We start from the raw sequence: 22,535 nt of genomic DNA, 5'->3' as shown, positions 1-22,535 counted from the left end.
GTGACGTCACCACGACGCCTGTGCCAGGCTGGGTGCACGTTGAGGCCACCACGTGTAGTGTGGAACGCCGCTGGCAGGCGGAGGTCACGGGGCAGACCCGGCAGGTGCCGTGGGGTCGACCGACCGAGATGATTGGCCGATGCACCACCACCTGTGCCCCTTGCTGTGCCAGGCTAGGTGCACCACCACCACCTGTGCCCCTTGCTGTGCCAGGCTAGGTGCACCACCACCACCTGTGCCCCTTGCTGTGCCAGGCTAGGTACACCACCACCACCTGTGCCCCTTGCTGTGCCAGGCTAGGTGCACCACCACCACCTGTGCCCCTTGCTGTGCCAGGCTAGGTGCACCACCACCACCTGTGCCCCTTGCTGTGCCAGGCTAGGTGCACCACCACCACCTGTGCCCCTTGCTGTGCCAGGCTAGGTGCACCACCAGCAGCTGTGCCCCCTGCTGTGCCAGGCTAGGTGCACCACCACCACCTGTGCCCCTTGCTGTGCCAGGCTAGGTGCACCACCACCACCTGTGCCCCTTGCTGTGCCAGGCTAGGTGCACCACCACCACCTGTGCCCCTTGCTGTGCCAGGCTAGGTGCACCACCACCACCTGTGCCCCTTGCTGTGCCAGGCTAGGTGCACCACCACCACCTGTGCCCCTTGCTGTGCCAGGCTAGGTGCACCACCACCACCTGTGCCCCTTGCTGTGCCAGGCTAGGTGCACCACCACCACCTGTGCCCCTTGCTGTGCCAGGCTAGGTGCACCACCAGCAGCTGTGCCCCCTGCTGTGCCAGGCTAGGTGCACCACCAGCAGCTGTGCCCCCTGCTGTGCCAGGCTAGGTGCACCACCACCACCTGTGCCCCTTGCTGTGCCAGGCTAGGTGCACCACCACCACCTGTGCCCCCTGCTGTGCCAGGCTAGGTGCACCACCAGCAGCTGTGCCCCTGCTGTGCCAGGCTAGGTGCACCACCACCACCTGTGCCCCTGCTGTGCCAGGCTAGGTACACCACCACCACCTGTGCCCCTTGCTGTGCCAGGCTAGGTGCACCACCACCACCTGTGCCCCTGCTGTGCCAGGCTAGGTACACCACCAACACCTGTGCCCCTTGCTGTGCCAGGCTAGGTGCACCACCAGCAGCTGTGCCCCCTGCTGTGCCAGGCTAGGTGCACCACCACCACCTGTGCCCCCTGCTGTGCCAGGCTAGGTGCACCACCAGCAGCTGTGCCCCCTGCTGTGCCAGGCTAGGTACACCACCACCACCTGTGCCCCCTGCTGTGCCAGGCTAGGTGCACCACCACCACCTGTGCCCCTGCTGTGCCAGGCTAAGTGCACCACCACCACCTGTGCCCCTGCTGTGCCAGGCTAGGTGCACCACCAGCAGCTGTGCCCCTGCTGTGCCAGGCTAGGTGCACCACCAGCAGCTGTGCCCCCTGCTGTGCCAGGCTAGGTGCACCACCACCACCTGTACCCCTTGCTGTGCCAGGCTAGGTGCACCACCACCACCTGTGCCCCCTGCTGTGCCAGGCTAGGTGCACCACCAGCAGCTGTGCCCCTGCTGTGCCAGGCTAGGTGCACCTATAGACAAAGATCCCCAGCCCGTGTCGCCTTCAACAGACTCCTGGGGCGAAGTGCTGCTGGCAACGTGAAGGCAGTGGCAGCACGAGGCGGTGGGTGGCCACCGACCCGCACGCCCGGCCGCCTTTGTCTTCCCGATGTTTAACTCGTTCTTTAGGCTGAGCCGACCTAGGGGAGGCCCCCCCAGGACCGGTCCGGAGAATCGCCGGCGGTGGCCGCGAGCGGGAATCGGTCCCGGGTCTCATCCAGCGGTGGAGTGGAGGACGTCGCCCGTGACACTTCGCAATCCTCGGCGGACGCCACAAACTCAGAACGCCACGTGCAAGGCCCCCACTGAGCTGACGCGCCCGAGCTCCTGGGCAGCAGCAGCAGCAGCGACTCGTGGGCAGCAGCGACTCGTGGGCAGCAGCAGAGACTCGTGGGAAGCAGCCACTCGTGGACAGCAGCAGCAGAGACTCGTGGGCAGCAGCCACTCGTGGGCAGCAGCCACTCGTGGGCAGCAGCAGCAGCGACTCGAGGGCAGCAGCAGCAGAGACTCGTGGGCAGCAGCAGCAACTCGCTGGCACATCCCAAATGCTGGCGGCTCAATCAAGTGGCCTGCTTACCATCATCACCACCATCATCACCATGATCATGATCAACATCATCACCATCATCATTATCACCACCATCACCATCATCATCACCACCACCATCACCATCATCATCACCACCACCATCATTATCATCACCACCACCACCATCACCACCACCATCATCACCACCACCATCATCACCACCATCATCATCACCACCATCATCATCATCACCACCACCACCACCATCATCAACACCATCATCATCATCACCACCACCATCATCAGCATCATCATCACCACCACCACTACCACCATCATCATCATCACCACCATCACCATCACCACCATCATGATCACCACCATCATGATCACCACCACCATCATCATCATCACCACCATCATCACCATCATCATCACCACCACCACTATCATCATCACCATCAGCATCATCAGCATCATCAGCAGCTGAACTCTTAGCACGCGTGGCGGTGTCGACTGAACGTGGAACGGCGAATCCGGAGGGAAATCCGCGGAGACGCGAAACTTACCACGGGCACACAGAGCTCACCTGGCGAGGTAGTGAACATCTCCCCAGGTAGTGAACATCTACACAGGTAGTGAACATCTACACAGGCGGTGAACATCTCCCCAGGTAGTGAACATCTCCCCAGGTAGTGAACATCTCCCCAGGTAGTGAACATCTACACAGGTAGTGAACATCTCCCCAGGTAGTGAACACCTACACAGGTAGTGAACATCTCCCCAGGTAGTGAACATCTCCCCAGGTAGTGAACATCTCCCCAGGTAGTGAACATCTACACAGGTAGTGAACATCTCCCCAGGTAGTGAACACCTACACAGGTAGTGAACATCTCCCCAGGTAGTGAACATCTACACAGGTAGTGAACATCTCCCCAGGTAGTGAACACCTACACAGGTAGTGAACATCTACCCAGTAGTGAACATCTACACAGGTAGTGAACATCTACACAGGTAGTGAACATCTCCCCAGGTAGTGAACATCTCCCCAGGTAGTGAACATCTACACAGGTAGTGAACATCTACACAGGTAGTGAACATCTACACAGGTGGTGAACATCTACCCAGGTGGTGAACATATACACAGGTAGTGAACATCTACACAGGTAGTGAACATCTCCCCAGGTAGTGAACATCTACACAGGTAGTGAACATCTACACAGGTAGTGAACATCTCCCCAGGTAGTGAACATCTACACAGGTAGTGAACATCTCCCCATGTAGTGAACATCTACACAGGTAGTGAACATCTACACAGGTAGTGAACATCTACACAGTAGTGAACATCTACACAGGTAGTGAACATCTACACAGGTAGTGAACATCTCCCCAGGTAGTGAACATCTCCCCAGGTAGTGAACATCTCCCCAGGTAGTGAACATCTCCCCAGGTAGTGAACATCTCCCCAGGTAGTGAACATCTACACAGGTAGTGAACATCTACACAGGTAGTGAACATCTCCCCAGGTAGTGAACATCTACACAGGTAGTGAACATCTACCCAGGTAGTGAACATCTACACAGGTAGTGAACGTCTACACAGCCAGCGTGGGCCGTCGGTTAGTACGTGTGTGAGTAGTACGTGTCACTCACTCACTACTCACTCACGTGAGTAGTACGTGTGTCACTCACTCACTACTCAATCACCACTCACTCACGTGAGTAGTACGTGTGGCACTCACCACTCACTCACGTGTGAGTAGTACGTGTGTCACTCACCACTCACCCACTACTCACGCGTTAGCACGGGTGTCACTTACCACTCACTCACGTGAGTAGTACGTGTGTCACTCACTACTCACTCACGTGTTAGCACGGGTGTTACTCACTACTCACTCACTACTCACGTGTGAGTAGTACGTCTGTCACTCACCACTACTCACTCACTCACGTGAGTAGTACGTGTCACTCACCCACTACTCACTCACCACTCACTTACGTGTGAGTAGTACGTGTGTCACTCACCACTCAGCCACTACTCACTCACCACTCACTACCCACTCACGTGTTAGTAGGTGTGTCACTCACCACTCACTCACGTGTGAGTAGTGTCACTCACCACTCACTCCCCACTCACTCACCACTCACTCACGTGTGAGTAGCACGTGTGTCACTCACCACTCACCCACTACTCACTCACTCACCCACTACTCACTCACGTGTGAGTAGTACGTGTCACTCACCACTCACCACCCACGCACTACTCACTCACCACTCACTCGCTCACCACTCACTCACTACTCACCCACTACTCACTCACCACTCACCCACTACTCACTCACCCACAATATTTGGAGATGCCACTGCTGCATCACAACTCCCACTAGAGGTGAGCACGTGGGTTATACCGGGCCCTGGCACGGGAATGTGGAATTTCCACGCACGTTTTTTTAATTTTATTGAACACGGTGAATCTGCTGCTGCGTTGGCAGCATTGGTGATGGTGGTGCAGAAGTACAGCCAACAACAACAACTCGACACACTTCGTGTCAACAACAACACCTGGTTATGTGTCTGTGTGTCTGTCTGTGTGTCTTTGTGTGTTTGTGTCTGTGCGTCTCTGTGCGTGTCTGTCTTTGTGTGTGTCTTTGTGTGTGTCTTTGTGTCTTTGTGTCTGTTGTGGAGAGCAGCACTTGCCCAGAACGGTCTGTTAAGGCTATACGGGGAACCTTTGTCACACAGACTCATACACACACAGACACACACACACAGACTGACACACACACACACAGACACACACACAGAAACACACACAGACACACACACAGACTGACACACACACACAGACACAGACACACACACAGACACACACACAGACTGACACAGACACACACAGACTGACACAGACACACACAGACTCATACACACAGACACAAACAAATACACAGACACACACACAGACACACACACAGACCCACACACAGACCCACACACAGACACACACACACAGAAACACACACACAGAAACACACACAGACTGACAGACACACACAGACTTATACACACAGACACAAACAAATACACAGACACACACAGACCCACACACAGACCCACACACAGACCCACACACAGACACACACACAGACCCACACACAGACACACACATACACACAGACACAGAAACACACACAGAAACACACGTACACAGAAACACACACACAGACACACACACAGAAACACACACACAGACACACACACAGACACACACACAGAAACACAGACTGACATAGACACACACACACTCATACACACAGACACAAACAAATACACAGACACACACACACACAGACCCACACACAGACACACACAGAAACACACACAGACACACACAGACAGACACAGACACACAGAAACACACACAGAAACACACACAGACACACACACAGACACACACACAGACTCCGTGTTGAGGTTTTTGTCGACCAAAGAAATAACACTCATCATTAACGTCACCGTCGTAATGATTATCACCATCGTCACCATCGTCACCATCGCCACCATCATCGTCACCATCGTCATCATTGTCACCATCGTCACCATCATCGTCATCATCATTGTCACCATCGTCGTTATCGTCATCGTCGTGATCGTCGTGATCGTCACCATCCTCATCGTCACAGTCGTCATCATCGTCACCGCCGTAATCATCGTCGTCATCATCGTCGTTCACGCCATCGCCGCCGCCGCCGCCGCCGTCGTCATCAAACGACGACGATGTCGCCGGTGCAGCGGCTGCAGCAGGTGAAGGTGATGTGCTCGTAGCGTGTGTAGGGGTGGAAGCGCCCGGGGCTCGGCTTGCTCGTCAGCAGGCGCCCGGCGGCGCCGCCGGCGGCGTCGTCCACGAGCATCGGATCGGTCATCCTCACCTCGGTCATCCTGAGCACCTGCAGAGCGGCGCGGACACGGCGCAACAACAACAACAACAACCGCCATTCGCCACTAAGTGGCGGTGACGTCACCACGACGCTTGTGCCAGGCCACGTGCACCTTGAGGCCACGTGAAGTGTCGAACGCCCGCTGGCAGGAGGTCACGGGGCAGACCCAGGTGCCACGGGTCGACTGACTGAGATGAGTGGCTGATGCACCACCTGTGCCCCCTACTGTGCCAACCTGCTGTGCTTTAGCCACCCGGCGCTCCGCTCGTTGTTGTGAGCGTCGCTCCTCCGCCCTCCGTTGTTGTTGGAGGGCGACTGCCTCCAACTGCCCAGTAGCATCCTTCACGAGCCTCCTCCGCAGAGGCCGATCTTGACACCGCTGGTACCAGTCATCGTCAAGTCCACTCAGCTCCACGTCCTCCTGTACCACATCACTCCATTTCTTCTCTAGCCCGTGCCGCGCCCGTTTAGCCCCCTCGATCCGGCCGAACAAAAGCTGTTTCGGCATGCGGTGACTGGGGATGCGGGCTACATGACCCAGCCAACGCAGCCTTGCCTGCCGGAGGAGCTCACCGATGGGACCGTGCCCAGATCTTTCAAGAATTTGTGAGCTCCTCAACAATCCAGCCTGGTTAAACCCAGGATGGATCGTGGGCAGGCCAGCTTAAATGTTTCTAACCGGCGAAGATGTTCCATTAGGGCGGTCCACGTTTTGCAAGCGTAGAGAAGGGAGGGAATGACCGTGGCCGAGAAGACCTGAAGCTTAGTGCGGAGCGACAGACCAGGTAGCTTCCACACAGCGTTACGCAACCGATGAAAAGATATTGCCGCTCGACTGATTCGGAGTGAGACCTCTGCTGTTAAACTGGAGCCGGTCATAAGCACACTGCCCAGGTATGGGAAACTCTCCACTCTCTCCACAACGGCCCCATCACCGATTGGGAGTTGTGGGGATGGAGTGTCCGATGGTACAAAATACCCAGGCAGGTGCTTAGTTTTGGTGGGGCTGATGGTAAGGCCCCACCTCTTAGTGGCACGCTCCAGTCTCAGCAGTAGCGTCTCCAACTCCTCCTCTGAATGAGCAGTTATTACCAAATCATCAGCATACATAACATGGCTGAGCAATAGGGAGCCATCCCTTGACTGCACCCGGGCATCGATCAGCCTCCCATTATATCTGTACCATATGGAGATTCCCCCGGTACAGCTATTGAAGGCTTCACGAACTACATGGTCAAAATAGATGTTAAATAATGTGGGAGCCAGAGGACATCCCTGTCACACCCCAAGGTGTACAGGGAATGGTTCTGACTCCCGGCCACGTAGTTTTACCCGGGCCCGCTCACCATCATGAAGGTCCTTAATGATCTTGAGCAGAGGGTCAGGTACTCCAAAAGCACGAAGAACAACCCAGAGCCCAGGCCTACTGATGGTATCATAGGCCTTGACCAGGTCAATAAAGCATAGATTTAGGTCTTGTTGGAATTCCCTACATCTCTGCTGTAACAGACGGACAGAAAATATGGCATCTGTGCAGGACCGCCCTTTCCTGAAACCGCATTGGGGCTCCGCAAGCCTCTCCTCAGCGTGCCTGGCAAGGCGATGTTGAATAATCCTTGCCAGGACCTTTCCCGGCACACTGAGGAGTGAGATGCCCCTGTAGTTGTTACAGTCTGTACGGTCCCCCTTCTTAAAAAGGGGGACCACCAGGGCATCCTTCCAATCCTGCGGAACCCGTCCAGTGGTCCAGACTGTTGTTATGATGTCATATAGGGCAGTCTGTGGACAAACGCCGCCCTCCCTCAGCATTTCGCTTGAGAGATCATCTCTGCCCGCTGCCTTTCCTGGTCTCAGACTCCGGATCGCCTTCAGTACTTCCTCAACAGATGGCACCTCAGCCAGCCACTCACAGGGGGTGACTTCTTCCAATATTTGAGGCACCGCAGCCTCAGCAGGGTCATCCTCACTTTGTGCCACGATGTTTTCCTGGCTGAGGGATTTTCCGTCCCTCAGGACCTCACAGAAATGCTCAGCAAATCTGCGAACCTGTTCCTGGGGGTCGGAGATTGGATTACCGTTTTTTCCCCTAATGATGGTAATAGGTGTGGCGCTGAAGGTTACTTTTTTGATGGAGTTAAATAGAGATTTGTGATCATGGGCCACTGAGGCAGACTCCATCTCCTCAGCAACCCGCGACCACCACCCATCCTTGCGGCGCCTCACGGCTCTCCGAACCTCCGAGCGAAGGCTGCGGTAAGCCTCCTCATTCTCTGACGTGGGATTCTGTAGCCGATGACAGTGGGCCTGTCGCTTTTTCTCAACCATCCTGAACACCGGCTCTGTCAGCCAGGGTCTCTGGGGAGGTCTGGACCGCGTACCCAAAGCAGCCATTGCAGCTGCATGAGTCACAGTCCTAAACCTCGCCCATTTACCCTCGATATCAGGAGGAGTCGGGGAAGATGCCAATCCCAGCCGCAAGCGATGATGAAATTCTCGCTTGCAACTTTCATCAGATAACCGAGACCAGGCCACTTTAGGTTGGAATGGGATCCTGGGTGTACACCCACCACCGGAGTGGAAGAATGGCAGGCGCATCTTACAGATGACTAGTCGATGGTCAGAGGGCAGATCAGCTCCACGGTAGGTCCTGGTGTCAAGGACATGGGCTCGCATCCGCTGGTCCGTCACTATGTAGTCCAGCAGATGTTCTTGCTTGGACCCGGCATGCATCCATGATGTTGTGTGGATGCGCCGATGCCGGAACAGCGTGTTGGTAATTACAAGCCCATGGGCTGCACAAAAATCTAGCAGCCTCCTACCGTTGTTATTGAGCTGATCTGGCCCATGCCCTCCAATCACTCCAGACCAGGTGCAAGCATCATGACCCACCCGGGCATTGAAGTCACCCAACAAGATGACTCTATCCCGAGGGGCCACTTTAGCCAGCACCTGTGACAGGTCATAGAAGGCATCTGACTCATCGGCTTTGCCTGCATCCCTCCACGGATGTTCATCTTCGGTGGGGTCTTAAGTAACCACGACCACCACTCCTCGCCTCCGGTTGATGGGAATGCGAGCCCAAAGTAGCCTGGGGCTTACAGCTTCCCACACCTCACCGCCATGCTCCCACGCCCCATTCATTCTTTTGTTCAAAAGAAGAGCTACACCCTGTTGTTTGGCAGTCTGCTGCCCCAAGTAGAGGACTGTCCACCCCTCATGGTGGTAGGAGCCAGAGCCGGTCCACCGGACCTCCTGAATGCCACATAGATCCAGGCGATACCGGTCCATCTCCCGACAGAGGAGTGGCAGCCTCTCCTCCGCAGTGAGCGTTCGAACATTCCACGTGGCCACCCGTAGTGGTTTTTCGTTGTTTCTGGAGGAACCCCGAGGGTAGATATTCAATCTCCTGGCTCCGCCAATTGGGGTTTGGCCAGGAGACGTCATAGACGCCTGGCCCCCCAGGGCCTCCGGCACAAGCTTATTAGTTATATACTTAATTCGTGGTTTAGTGGTAATTATTTGAAGGTGGAGGGGTTACCAGCCCCTAGCACCCGTTCAGAGCCCCCGTTTAGCCCCTGTGGTGGACACATATGCCATGAGGGGAGGAGCCAATAAAAATTGGACCTCCCCCCACAGCACCGTCCACGACAGAGTTGCTCGTCCGGCACCGCGAGGAGGTAGGGGGTTGTTTTGCAGACACACACAGACACACACAGACACACTGACATGCACTGACACGTACAGACACGCACTGACATGTACAGACACGTACAGACACGTACAGACACGCACTGACATGTACAGACACGTACAGACACACCACCACAACCGCCACTAGCGGTCGCCACTCACCTGCTGCGCCATCCTCTCAGCGGCCGTGCTGCACAGCTGTGCGGGAGGCTGCGCAGCCACCGCAGCACCACCGCCACCACCACCACCAGCACCACCAGCAGCACCACCACCACCAGCAGCACCGCCACCACCAGCACCACCAGCACCACCAGCACCACCGGCAGCAGCTGGTGGCGGCGATGACTTCACCGAACCGCTGCCGCCGCCCAGCAGCCGCTGCGTGAGCAGTGAGGCGAGCGTGGTGCACGCCTCTGCCAGCTCCAGGCTGTTGTGGGCGCGCCGCGTGCCCAGCGAGTACGTGGGCTGCCTACCCCACTGCAGCGCCAGCACCAGCTCCTCCAGTAGCCTGGAGCGCACGCGCACACACGCGTGTGTACGTGTGAGTGTGTGTGTACACGTGTGTGTGAGTGTGTGTACACGTGTGTGAGTGTACACGTGTGTGTGTACACGTGAGTGTGTGTGTACACGTGAGTGTGTGTGTGTACACGTGTGTGTGTGCACACGTGTGTGTGTACACGTGTGTGTGTACACGTGTGTGTGTACCTGGGCAGTGTGCTTATGACTGGCTCCAGTTTAACAGCAGAGGTCTCACTCCGAATCAGTCGAGCGGCAATATCTTTTCATCGGTTGCGTAACGCTGTGTGGAAGCTACCTGGTCTGTCGCTCCGCACTAAGCTTCAGGTCTTCTCGGCCACGGTCATTCCCTCCCTTCTCTACGCTTGCGAAACGTGGACCCCCCTAATGGAACATCTTCGCCGGTTAGAAACACTTAGGCTGGCCTGCCTACGATCCATCCTGGGTTTAACCAGACTGGATTGTGTGAGGAGCTCACAAATCCTTGAAAGATCTGGGCAGGGTCCCATCGGTGAGCTCCTCTGGCAGGCAAGGCTGCGATGGCTGGGTCATGTAGCCCGCATGCCCAGCCACCGCATGCCGAAACAGCTTTTGTTTGGCCGGATTGAGGGGGCTAAGCGGGCGCGGCACGGGCTAGAGAAGAGATGGAGTGATGTGGTACAGGAGGACGTGGAGCTGAGTGGACTTGCCGATGACCGGTACCAGCGGTGTCAAGATCGGCCTCTGTGGAGGAGGCTCGTGAAGGATGCTACTGGGCAGTTGGAGGCAGTCGCCCTCCAACAACAACGGAGGGCGGAGGAGCGACGCTCACAACAGCGAGCGGAGCGCCGGGTGGCTAAAGCACAGCAGGTTGGCACAGTAGGGGGCACAGGTGGTGCATCAGCCAGTCATCTCAGTCAGTCGACCCGTGGCACCTGGGTCTGCCCCGTGACCTCCTGCCAGCGGGCGTTCGACACTTCACGTGGCCTCAGGGTGCACATAGCCTGGCACAAGCGTCGTGGTGACGTCACCGCCACTTAGTGGCGAATGGCGGTTGTTGTGTACACGTGTGTACACGTGTGTGAGTGTACACGTGAGTGTGTGTACACGTGCGTGAGTGTGTGTGTGTACACGTGTGTGAGTGTGTGTGTACACGTGTGTGTGTACACGTGTGTGTACACGTGTGTATGTACACGTGTGTAAACGTGTGTGAGTTCGTGTGTACCTGTGTATGTGTGAGTGTGATTGGAAGGATGCCCTGGTGGTCCCCCTCTTTAAGAAGGGGGACCGCACAGACTGTAACAACTACAGGGGCATCTCACTCCTCAGTGTGCCGGGAAAGGTCCTGGCAAGGATTATTCAGCATCGCCTTGCCAGGCACGCTGAGGAGAGGCTTGCGGAGCCCCAATGCGGTTTCAGGAAAGGGCGGTCCTGCACAGATGCCATATTCTCTGTCTGTTTGCTACAGCAGAGGTGTAGGGAATTCCAACAAGACCTACACCGTCCAATATCGAGGTTTTTTGGGTTAGATCGCGTGAATATATGAATGTCGTTAAAACCCTCCACCACCCGACACAGCCAACTAGGAAGGGTTGTCACGTAAACACAACGTGGCCAATTCGTCACTAGCACAGCACTAACCGGGGTGTGTTGGAGAGCCAAGCCACAACATTTACAATCAGAGTACGACGTTTCACCAGTAATTACAACGAGCTTCACCAGGCCACAGCCAGATATACAATTGTAAATGTCGTGGATTAACTCTCCAAAACACTACCTCTGTGTTGTGCTCGTAACAAATTGGCACGTTCTGTTAACGTAACAAACCTTACTCAATGGCTGTGTTGGGTGGTGGCGGGTTGAACGACACATTTATATATCTATCTTTGCTATCTAACCCCAAAAATAACCTGTACAGTAAAACCTGGGATTGCGAGTAACTTGGCCTGCGAGTGTTTTTCAAGACGAGCAAAATTTGTAAGTAAATTTTAATTTGACAAACGAGCGATGGTCTTACAACACGAGCAGTACGCGTAGTACGCTTCGTCTGCCGAGCGTCACGTGATCACAACTGATATACAACGAGTGATTTGATGTACGAGTGCTTTGGATAACAAACACGTTTCCGGAAGGAATCATGCTCGCAAGCCAAGGTCTTACTGTATTAGGCATGATATTGGTCGAAAAAGCCTCCTAACGTGTCAAAAAGACCCGACACCTCTGCTTTATTGACCTGGTCAAGGTCGATGATAGCATCGACAGGCCGGGGCTGTGGGCAGTTCTTCGTGCTGTCGGAGTCACCCGACCCCCCTGCTCGCAAATCATCGGGGCCTTCATGACGGTGGGCGGGCCAGGAGTCAGGCTACGTGACCGGGAGTCGGAGCCCATCCCCTGCGCGACAGGGACGCCCGTCCGGAGGCTCACCGGTGCGTGTCCTGCAGGTCGACGCACAGCTGCGTGCGCTCGCTGAACAGGTCGTGCACGGCGCTCTGCGCCTCGCGGAACAAGCGCAGGGCGTGGACGCGGGCGCCCGCCACCTCCTCCGACATGACCCTGCGCACGCTCGCCGCACAGCACAAAGCTCCCCCCTTGCCGCCTTCGGGCTGACTAGCCCCCCACAGCTGCCAACCCCTCGTCAGGGCGACCCCACCTTGTTACAGGCCGATTCAGACCTGACTGGTCACCCCGTGACCCTTATAAATCTCAACAACGTTCATCCTACAAAGTCCCATCGCAAGGGAGAAACACAAACAAATAGAGGAAGCCTTTTGGCGTCCTTTGGCGTCCTCTGGTCTAACACCGTTTGAGACGAGGCTCAAAATAAAGCTGTCTCTGGTGTGGAACAATCAGTTTCAAGGACAACGCATCATCAAATATTATCAGAGTTTGTTTTTGGTTTGCATTCTGACCACAAGCATTGTGATTAATGCTGTAACATGATTCCTCGTAAAAGGTTTCAGTTTGGAGTTTTAACATCTTAACACCTGTTTTGTTATTATATTCTTGGTTCTTTCGGTAAAGTCACAAACAATAAAATAATACAAATATAAAACAATAAAACTCTCACGACGTTTCGACCGCAATACAAGCAATCGTCATCAGGTGTGAAAACCACAGCAATACAATTTTAAAAAAGTGGCAGTTTTTTAACGTTAGCACTACGGAGAGCGATTTGACAGTTTGTTCAGATGGACGAGTCCATCTATGTTCGGAAAAGAGGGGGGAGACGAAAATAATGGATGCGGTCTGAAAGCCACCGTAAGCGTGAACAATCAATTAAGAGCCGAAATGGTTTCTCAAATCCTTCCAAATGAGAGCCAGGTTCTCCTGTACCTGAGGCTCAGGCCTAGAGAGCCAGGCTCTCCTGTACCTGAGGCTCAGGCCTAGAGAGCCAGGCTCTCCTGTCCCGAGGCTAAGGCCTAGAGTGCCAGGCTCTCCTGTATCTGAGGCTAAGGGCGAGAGAGCCAGGCTCTCCTGTACCTGAGGCTCAGGCCTAGAGAGCCAGGCTCTCCTGTCCTGAGGCTAAGGCCTAGAGAGCCAGGCTCTCCTGTACCTGAGGCTAAGACCTAGAGAGCCAGGCCCTCCTGTACCTGAGGCTCAGGACTAGAGAGCCAGGCTCTCCTGTACCTGAGGCTAAGGCCTAGAGAGCCAGGCTCTCCTGTACCTGAGGCTCAGGCCTAGAGAGCCAGGCTCTCCTGTACCTGAGGCTAAGGCCTAGAGAGCCAGGCTCTCCTGTACCTGAGGCTCAGGCCTAGAGAGCCAGGCTCTCCTGTACCTGAGGCTAAGGCCTAGAGAGCCAGGCTCCCCTGTATCTGAGGCTAAGGCCTACAGAGCCAGGCTCTCCTGTACCTGAGGCTCAGGCCCAGAGATTCAGGCTCTCCTGTGCCTGAGGCTCAGGCCTAGAGAGCCAGGCTCTCCTGTACCTGAGGCTAAGGCCTAGAGAGCCAGGCTCTCCTGTACCTGAGGCTCAGGCCTAGAGAGCCAGGCTCTCCTGTACCTGAGGCCAAGGCCTAGAGAGCCAGGCTCTCCTGTACCTGAGGCTAAGGCCTAGAGAGCCAGGCTCCCCTGTACCTGAGGCTAAGGCCTAGAAAGCCAGGCTCTCCTGTACCTGAGGCTAATGCCTAGAGAGCCAGGCTCTCCTGTATCTGAGGCTCAGGCCTAGAGAGCCAGGCTCTCCTGTACCTGAGGCTAAGGCCTAGAGAGCCAGGCTCTCCTGTACCTGAGGCTCAGGCCTAGAGCCAGGCTCTCCTGTATCTGAGGCTCAGGCCTAGAGAGCCAGGCTCTCCTGTACCTGAGGCTAAGGCCTAGAGAGCCAGGCTCTCCTGTATCTGAGGCTCAGGCCTAGAGAGCCAGGCTCTCCTGTATCTGAGGCTCAGGCCTAGAGAGCCAGGCTCTCCTGTACCTGAGGCTAAGGCCTAGAGAGCCAGGCTCTCCTGTACCTGAGGCTCAGGCCCAGAGATTCAGGCTCTCCTGTGCCTGAGGCTCAGGCCTAGAGAGCCAGGCTCTCCTGTACCTGAGGCTAAGGCCTAGAGAGCCAGGCTCTCCTGTACCTGAGGCTCAGGCCTAGAGAGCCAGGCTCTCCTGTACCTGAGGCCAAGGCCTAGAGAGCCAGGCTCTCCTGTATCTGAGGCTAAGGCCTAGAGAGCCAGGCTCCCCTGTACCTGAGGCTAAGGCCTAGAAAGCCAGGCTCTCCTGTACCTGAGGCTAATGCCTAGAGAGCCAGGCTCTCCTGTATCTGAGGCTCAGGCCTAGAGAGCCAGGCTCTCCTGTACCTGAGGCTAAGGCCTAGAGAGCCAGGCTCTCCTGTACCTGAGGCTCAGGCCTAGAGCCAGGCTCTCCTGTATCTGAGGCTCAGGCCTAGAGAGCCAGGCTCTCCTGTACCTGAGGCTAAGGCCTAGAGAGCCAGGCTCTCCTGTATCTGAGGCTCAGGCCTAGAGAGCCAGGCTCTCCTGTATCTGAGGCTCAGGCCTAGAGAGCCAGGCTCTCCTGTACCTGAGGCTCAGTCCTAGAGAGCCAGGCTCTCCTGTACCTGAGGCTCAGGCCTAGAGAGCCAGGCTCTCCTGTATCTGAGGCTCAGGCCTAGAGAGCCAGGCTCTCCTGTATCTGAGGCTAAGACCAAGAGAGCTATGTTTTGCTGGGCCTAAGGCCTAGATGACCAGGCTTTCTTGGGCCTAGATAGCCAGGCTCAGCTGGGCTGAAGGCCTAGAGAGCCAGGCTTTCCTGGGCTTAGGGAACTAGACTTTCCTGGAGCTAGAGAAGCAGACTTTTCTGGGGATAGAGGACCACGATTTCCTGGGCATAAGGCCTAGAGAGTCAGGCTTTCCGGGGCCTAAGGCCTGGAGAGCCAGGCACACTCACACACACACACACGCACGCACTCACCGGCTGGCCAGGAACTTGCTCCTCCACACGTCACACTGGATGCCGATCCTCTCGAGCTGCTCCGAGGCGGACGCCAGGCTGCGCGAGAGCTCCTGCGCCTCGGCCTGCAGGCGTCCCCTCTCGCGCACCGCTCGCTCAAAGTGGAACTGCAGGTCGTCCCCCACGGACGCCACCAGCAGCTTCTTCAGCTCCCGGTTCACCTGGGGCGGGGCGGGCGGGGTGGTCACAGGGCGCGTGTGTGTGCGAGTGACCGGACACACCGCGCACGCGGGGCCGACCGCACCGCTGAAGCACAGCCGCACCACAGGGCCCACGCGCGACCCCACCTCGGTCTGGCTGCGTAGCTGGCTCACGACGGACTCCTTGTCATCCATGAGGCGCCTCTCCGACTCCTCCAGACGCTTCACCTCCACCTTGAGCTCCTTCACCTCCTGGCGCAGGGCGGCGGTGACGGCCGCGGCAGCGGCGGCGGTGGCGGCGGAGCCCCCGGCCTCCAGCGAGTCCGGTTTGACTCCCAGCTCGAGTGCGGGGAGCGAGCGCGCCGAGTGGTGAAGTATGGCCTCCTTGGGCACCTGGATCTGCACCACGGTGAGTTCCACCTGCCCGCCTGCCTGCCACGCCAAGCCACGCCAAGCCACAACCACCACAACCACCACGTCACCACCACAACCACCACAACCACCACGTCGCCACCACAACCACCACAGCCACCACAACCACCATGCCACAACCACCACAGCGCTCACCAAGACAGGCACCGGCTGCTGCTGCTGCTGCTGCTGCGGACGATGAGGAAGAGGAGCAGCAGCAGCAGCAGCAGGAGAGAGCGGACGAGGTTGATGAGGGAGGTGATGGTGTTGAGGAGCCGGTTTTGCGGGAGGACGATGCTGCCAGGAGGAGCGTGGCGCCGGCTGCACGGAGCGCACGGGCAGCGGTGGCGAGGAGGAGGAGCCGGCGGGACGCTTGGCCGGATCTCCACCGCCAGCGCCGTCGGCCGTCACCTCCATGCCGTCGGCCGGGCCGCGCGAGACGGCCTGCGGCCATCCTGCAGCCCCACAGAGACGCTGCAGTCACCGCCACCACCACCACACCACACAACCACACACCGCCACCAACCCACACCGCCACCACCCCACACCGCCACCATCCCACACCGCCACCACCACCCCACACAACCACACACCGCCACCAACCCACACCGCCACCAACCCACACCGCCACTACCCTACACCGCCACGACCACCACCCCACACCGCCACGACCACCACCCCACACCGCCACCACCCCACACCGCCACCACCCCACACCACCCCACACCGCCACCACCCCACACCACCCCACACCACCACCACCCCACACCACCACCACCCCACACCGCCACCACCCCACACAACCACACACCGCCACCACCCCACACCGCCACCACCCCACACCGCCACGACCACCACCCCACACCACCATCACGACACCGCCACCACCACACACCGCCACCACCACACACCGCCACCACCCCACACCACCACCACCCCACACCACCCCACACCGCCACCACCACCACCACCACCGCCACCACCACCCTACATCACCACCACCACCACCGCCACCACACCGCTTCCGTGTGAAGCCTCTCCACAAGTGCTGTGTGTAGCGAGAAGCAGCAGCAGCGCCTATGAAGGCCACCGGCACTGTGGCACAAGAGGGGGTTGGTGGCCAGCAACCACGCCCGGCCGCCTTTGTCTCCCCAGTGGCGATGTTTACTACACACCACTGCACCAGGTACTTATTTGAGGCTGAGTAGACCTAGGGGAGGCCTGGGACCGAGATCAGATCGTCGCTATCAACGGTGTCGGTGTTGGCCGTGAGCGGGAATCGAACTCGGGTCGCCGGGTTCGTAGCGCAGCATAGCGCTATGCACTACACAGACGCAAACTGAGACACACACAGACACACACACTGGCGCTCACAGACACACACACAGGCGCTCACAGACACACACACAGGCACTCACACACACACAGAGACACACACACAGGCACTCACACACAGACACACACACAGGCACTCACAGACACACACACAGGCACTCACAGACACACACACAGATGCAAACAGAGACACACACACAGGCGCTCACAGACACACACACAGGCGCTCACACACACACAGAGACACACACACAGGCACTCACACAGACACACACACAGGCACTCAGACACACACACAGGCGCTCACAGACACACACACAGGCGCTCACAGACACACACACAGGCACTCACAGACACACACACAGGCGCTCACAAACAGACACACAGGCACTCACAGACACACACACAGGCGCTCACAGACACACACACAGGCGCTCACAGACACACACACAGGCGCTCACAAACAGACACACAGGTGTTCACAGACACACACACACAGACACACACACAGGCACTCACACAGACAAACACACAGGCACTCACAGACACACACACAGGCGCTCACAGACACACACACAGGCGCTCACAGACACACACACACAGGCGCTCACAGACACACACACAGGCACTCACACAGACACACACACAGGCACTCACACAGACACACACACAGGCACTCACAGACACACACACAGGCGCTCACAGACACACACACAGGCGCTCACAGACACACACACAGGCGCTCACAGACACACACACACAGGCACTCACAGACACACACACAGGCACTCACAGACACACACACAGGCACTCACACTCACAGACACACACACAGGTGCTCAGAGACACACACACAGGCGCTCACAGACACACAGGCGCTCACAAACAGACACACAGACACACACACAGGCACTCACAGACACACACACACAGGCACTCAGACACACACACAGGCACTCACAGACACACACACAGGCACTCACACTCACAGACACACACACAGGTGCTCAGAGACACACACACAGGCGCTCACAGACACACACACACACAGACACACACACAGGCACTCACAGACACACACACAGGCGCTCACAGACACACACACAGGCGCTCACAAACAGACACACAGACACACACACAGGCACTCACAGACACACACAGGCGCTCACAGACACACACACAGGCACTCACAGACACACACACAGGCGCTCACAAACAGACACACAGGCACTCACAGACACACACACACAGACACACACACAAGCGCTCACAGACACACACACAGGTACTCACAGACACACACACAGGCGCTCACAGACACACACACAGGCACTCACAGACACACACACACAGACACACACACAGGCACTCACAGACACACACACAGGTACTCACAGACACACACACAGGCACTCACAGACACACACACAGGCGCTCAGAGACACACACACAGGCGCTCACAAACGGACACACAGGTGCTCACAGACACACACAGGCACTAACAGACACACACACAGGCGCTCACAGACACACACACAGGCACTCACAGACACACACACAGGCACTCATACAGACACACACACAGGCACTCACAGACACACACACACACAGGCGCTCACAGACACACACACAGGCACTCACAGACACACACACACACACAGACTCACAGACACACACAGGCACTAACAGACACACACACAGGCGCTCACAAACAGACACACACAGGCGCTCACAGACACACACACAGGCGCTCACAGACACACAGGCACTAACAGACACACACACACAGGCGCTCACAGACACACACACAGGCGCTCACAGACACACACACAGGCGCTCACAGACACACACACAGGCGCTCACAAACAGACACACACACACGAAGGCAAGGTTGGCCTGGTACCACAAGGTCACGGTTCGACTCCCACCTGTGCCATCTCGAGTCAGGGTGGTGGCCATGACTCTCCACGCAAGCGCCTGCAGGGAGGCAAAGAGCAGAGCGGTGGAGTCACTCACAGCACTCACCCTCACCCACTCACCCTCACCCACTCACCCTGTCACGCCCTCACCCCCTCACCCTGTCACCCACTCACCCTCACCCCCTCACCCTCTCACCCTCACACCCTCACCCTCACCCCCTCACCCCGTCACCCTCACCCCGTCACCCTCACCCCCTCACCCCCTCACCCTCACCCCCTCACCCACTCACCCTCACCCCGTCACCCCGTCACCCCGTCACCCCGTCACCCCCTCACACCCTCATGCCCTCACACCCTCACCCTCACCCTCACCCCCCCACCGTCACCCCCTCACCCCCTCACCCCGTCACCCCCTCACACCCTCATGCTCTCACACCCTCACCCTCACCCCCTCACCCCCTCACCCTCACCCCCTCACCCCGTCTCTCTTTTAACGCAACCGGTTTTGCCGATTAAACCAAATCGACGGACTCAATGTTTTCCCACGTGACCGCTCGATTGGCCGTCACGTGGTGGAGGGTTATATGATTGGCTGTTCCATCACGTGGTGGAGGGTTATCTGATTGGCTGTTCCGGCACGTGGTGGAGGGTTAACTGATTGGCTGTTCCATCACGTGGTGGAGGGTTATCTGATTGGCTGTTCTGTCACGTGGTGGAGGGTTATCTGATTGGCTGTTCCGTCACGTGGTGGAGGGTTATCTGATTGGCTGTTCCGTCACGTTGTGGAGAGTTATCTGATTGGCTGTTCCGGCACGTGGTGGAGGGCTGGAATAACAGTTGAACAACGCTGCATCACACAGGCTGAGTGTGTACATCATAGAGAGCAGAACCTCTCTGAACGAGCACCCCTCCTAACGACTAATGGCGGGCCTCCACAGAGCCCATAGTGTAGTGTATAGTAGTGTGGTGTATAGTGTAGTGTATAGTGTAGTAGTGTAGTGTATAGTGTAGTAGTGTAGTGTAGTAGTGTAGTGTATAGTGTAGTGTAGAATATAGTGGTGTATAGCAGTGTAGAGTATAGTAGTGTAGTGTATAGCGTAGAGTATAGTGGTGTATAGTAGTGTAGTGTATAGAGTAGTGTACAGTGAGGGAAAAAAAGTATTTGATCCCCTGCTGATTTTGTACGTTTGCCCACTGACAAAGAAATGATCAGTCTATGATTTTAATGGTAGGTTTATTTGAACAGTGAGAGACAGAATAACAAAAAAATCCATAAAAACGCATGTCAAAAATGTTATAAATTGATTTGCATTTTAATGAGGGAAATAAGTATTTGACCCCCTCTCAATCAGAAAGATTTCTGGCTGCCAGGTGTCTTTTATACAGGTAACGAGCTGAGATTAGGAGCACACTCTTAAAGGGAGTGCTCCTAATCTAAGCTTGTTACCTGTATAAAAGACACCTGTCCACAGAAGCAATCAATCAATCAGATTCCAAACTCTCCACCATGGCCAAGACCAAAGAGCTCTCCAAGGATGTCAGGGACAAGATTGTAGACCTACACAAGACTGGAATGGGCTAAAAGACCATTGCCAAGCAGCTTGGTGAGAAGGTGACAACAGTTGGTGCGATTATTCGCAAATGGAAGAAACACAAAAGAACTGTCAATCTCCCTTGGCCTGGGGCTCCATGCAAGATCTCATCTCGTGGAGTTGTAATGATCATGAGAACGGTGAGGAATCAGCCCAGAACTACACGGGAGGATCTTGTCAATGATCTCAAGGCAGCTGGGACCTTAGTCACCAAGAAAACAATTGGTAACACACTACGCCGTAAAGGACTGAAATCCTGCAGCGCCCGGAAGGTGCCCCTGCTCAAGAAAGCACATATACATGCCCGTCAGAAGTCTGCCAATGAACATCTGAATGATTCAGAGGCCAACTGGGTGAAAGTGTTGTGGTCAGATGAGACCAAAATTGAGCTCTTTGGCATCAACTCAACTCGCCGTGTTTGGAGGAGGAGGAATGCTGCCTATGACCCCAAGAACACCATCCCCACCGTCAAACATGGAGGTGGAAACATTATTCTTTGGGGGTGTTTTTCTGCTAAGGGGACAGGACAACTTCACCGCATCAAAGGGACGATGGATGGGGCCATGTACCGTCAAATCTTGGGTGAGAACCTCCTTCCCTCAGCCAGGGCATTGAAAATGGGTCGTGGATGGGTATTCCAGCATGACAATGACCCAAAACACACGGCCAAGGCAACAAAGGAGTGGCTCAAGAAGAAGCACATTAAGGTCCTGGAGTGGCCTAGCCAGTCTCCAGACCTTAATCCCAAAGAAAATCTGTGGAGGGAGCTGAAGGTTCGAGTTGCAAAACGTTAGCCTCGAAACCTTAATGACTTGGAGAAGAGCTGCAAAGAGGAGTGGGACAAACTCCCTCCTGAGATGTGTGCAAACCTGGTGGCCAACTACAAGAAACGTCTGACCTCTGTGATTGCCAACAAGGCTTTGCCACCAAGTACTAAGTCATGTTTTGCAGAGGGGTCAAATACTTATTTCCCTCATTAAAATGCAAATCAATTTATAACATTTTTGACATGCGTTTTTCTGGATTTTGTTGTTGTTATTCTGTCTCACTGTTCAAATAAACTTTCCATTCAAATTATAGACTGATCATTTCTTTGTCAGTGGGCAAACGTACAAAATCAGCAGGGGATCAAATGATTTTTTCCCTCACTGTAACACCACTATATACTACTTCACTAGTAACTATATAATACTATACTAGTAACTATATAATACTTTACTAGTAACTATATAACACTACACTAGTAACTATATAATACTTTACTATTAACTATATAATACTTCACTAGTAACTATATAATACTACACTAGTAACTATATAATACTTTACTAGTAACTATATAACACTACACTAGTAACTATATAATACTTTACTAGTAACTATATAATACTTCACTAGTAACTATATAATACTACACTAGTAACTATATAATACTTTACTAGCAACTATATAATACTTCACTAGTAACTAT

General features: G+C 55.5%; 1 protein-coding gene across 1 annotated transcript in view; it reads right to left on the bottom strand.

The window, feature by feature from the left end:
- Positions 1 to 4,567: 4,567 nt before the first annotated feature.
- BLZF1 (basic leucine zipper nuclear factor 1) overlaps positions 4,568 to 22,535 on the bottom strand; it is a 36,427-nt gene continuing 18,459 nt past the window's right edge. The window contains exons 2-8 of the mRNA XM_032979079.2: positions 19,482 to 19,530; positions 16,375 to 16,673; positions 15,955 to 16,239; positions 15,629 to 15,828; positions 12,671 to 12,799; positions 9,914 to 10,259; positions 4,568 to 6,070 (exon numbers count right to left, since the gene is read on the bottom strand). Coding sequence (XP_032834970.2) covers positions 5,888 to 6,070; positions 9,914 to 10,259; positions 12,671 to 12,799; positions 15,629 to 15,828; positions 15,955 to 16,239; positions 16,375 to 16,673; positions 19,482 to 19,512 — 1,473 coding nt within the window. The 5' untranslated portion in view covers positions 19,513 to 19,530 and the 3' untranslated portion in view covers positions 4,568 to 5,887. The remainder of the gene's footprint in view (positions 6,071 to 9,913; positions 10,260 to 12,670; positions 12,800 to 15,628; positions 15,829 to 15,954; positions 16,240 to 16,374; positions 16,674 to 19,481; positions 19,531 to 22,535) is intronic.

The sequence above is a fragment of the Petromyzon marinus genome (genome assembly GCF_048934315.1).
Source record: "Petromyzon marinus isolate PM22_M1 ecotype Great Lakes invasive population chromosome 70 unlocalized genomic scaffold, UKy_Petmar_22M1.pri1.0 chr70_unloc.3, whole genome shotgun sequence".
NCBI classification, from domain to species: Eukaryota; Metazoa; Chordata; class Hyperoartia; order Petromyzontiformes; family Petromyzontidae; genus Petromyzon; species Petromyzon marinus.
The sequence above is the reverse complement of the archived record's forward strand: the minus strand, read 5'-3'. Positions and strand labels throughout refer to the sequence as shown.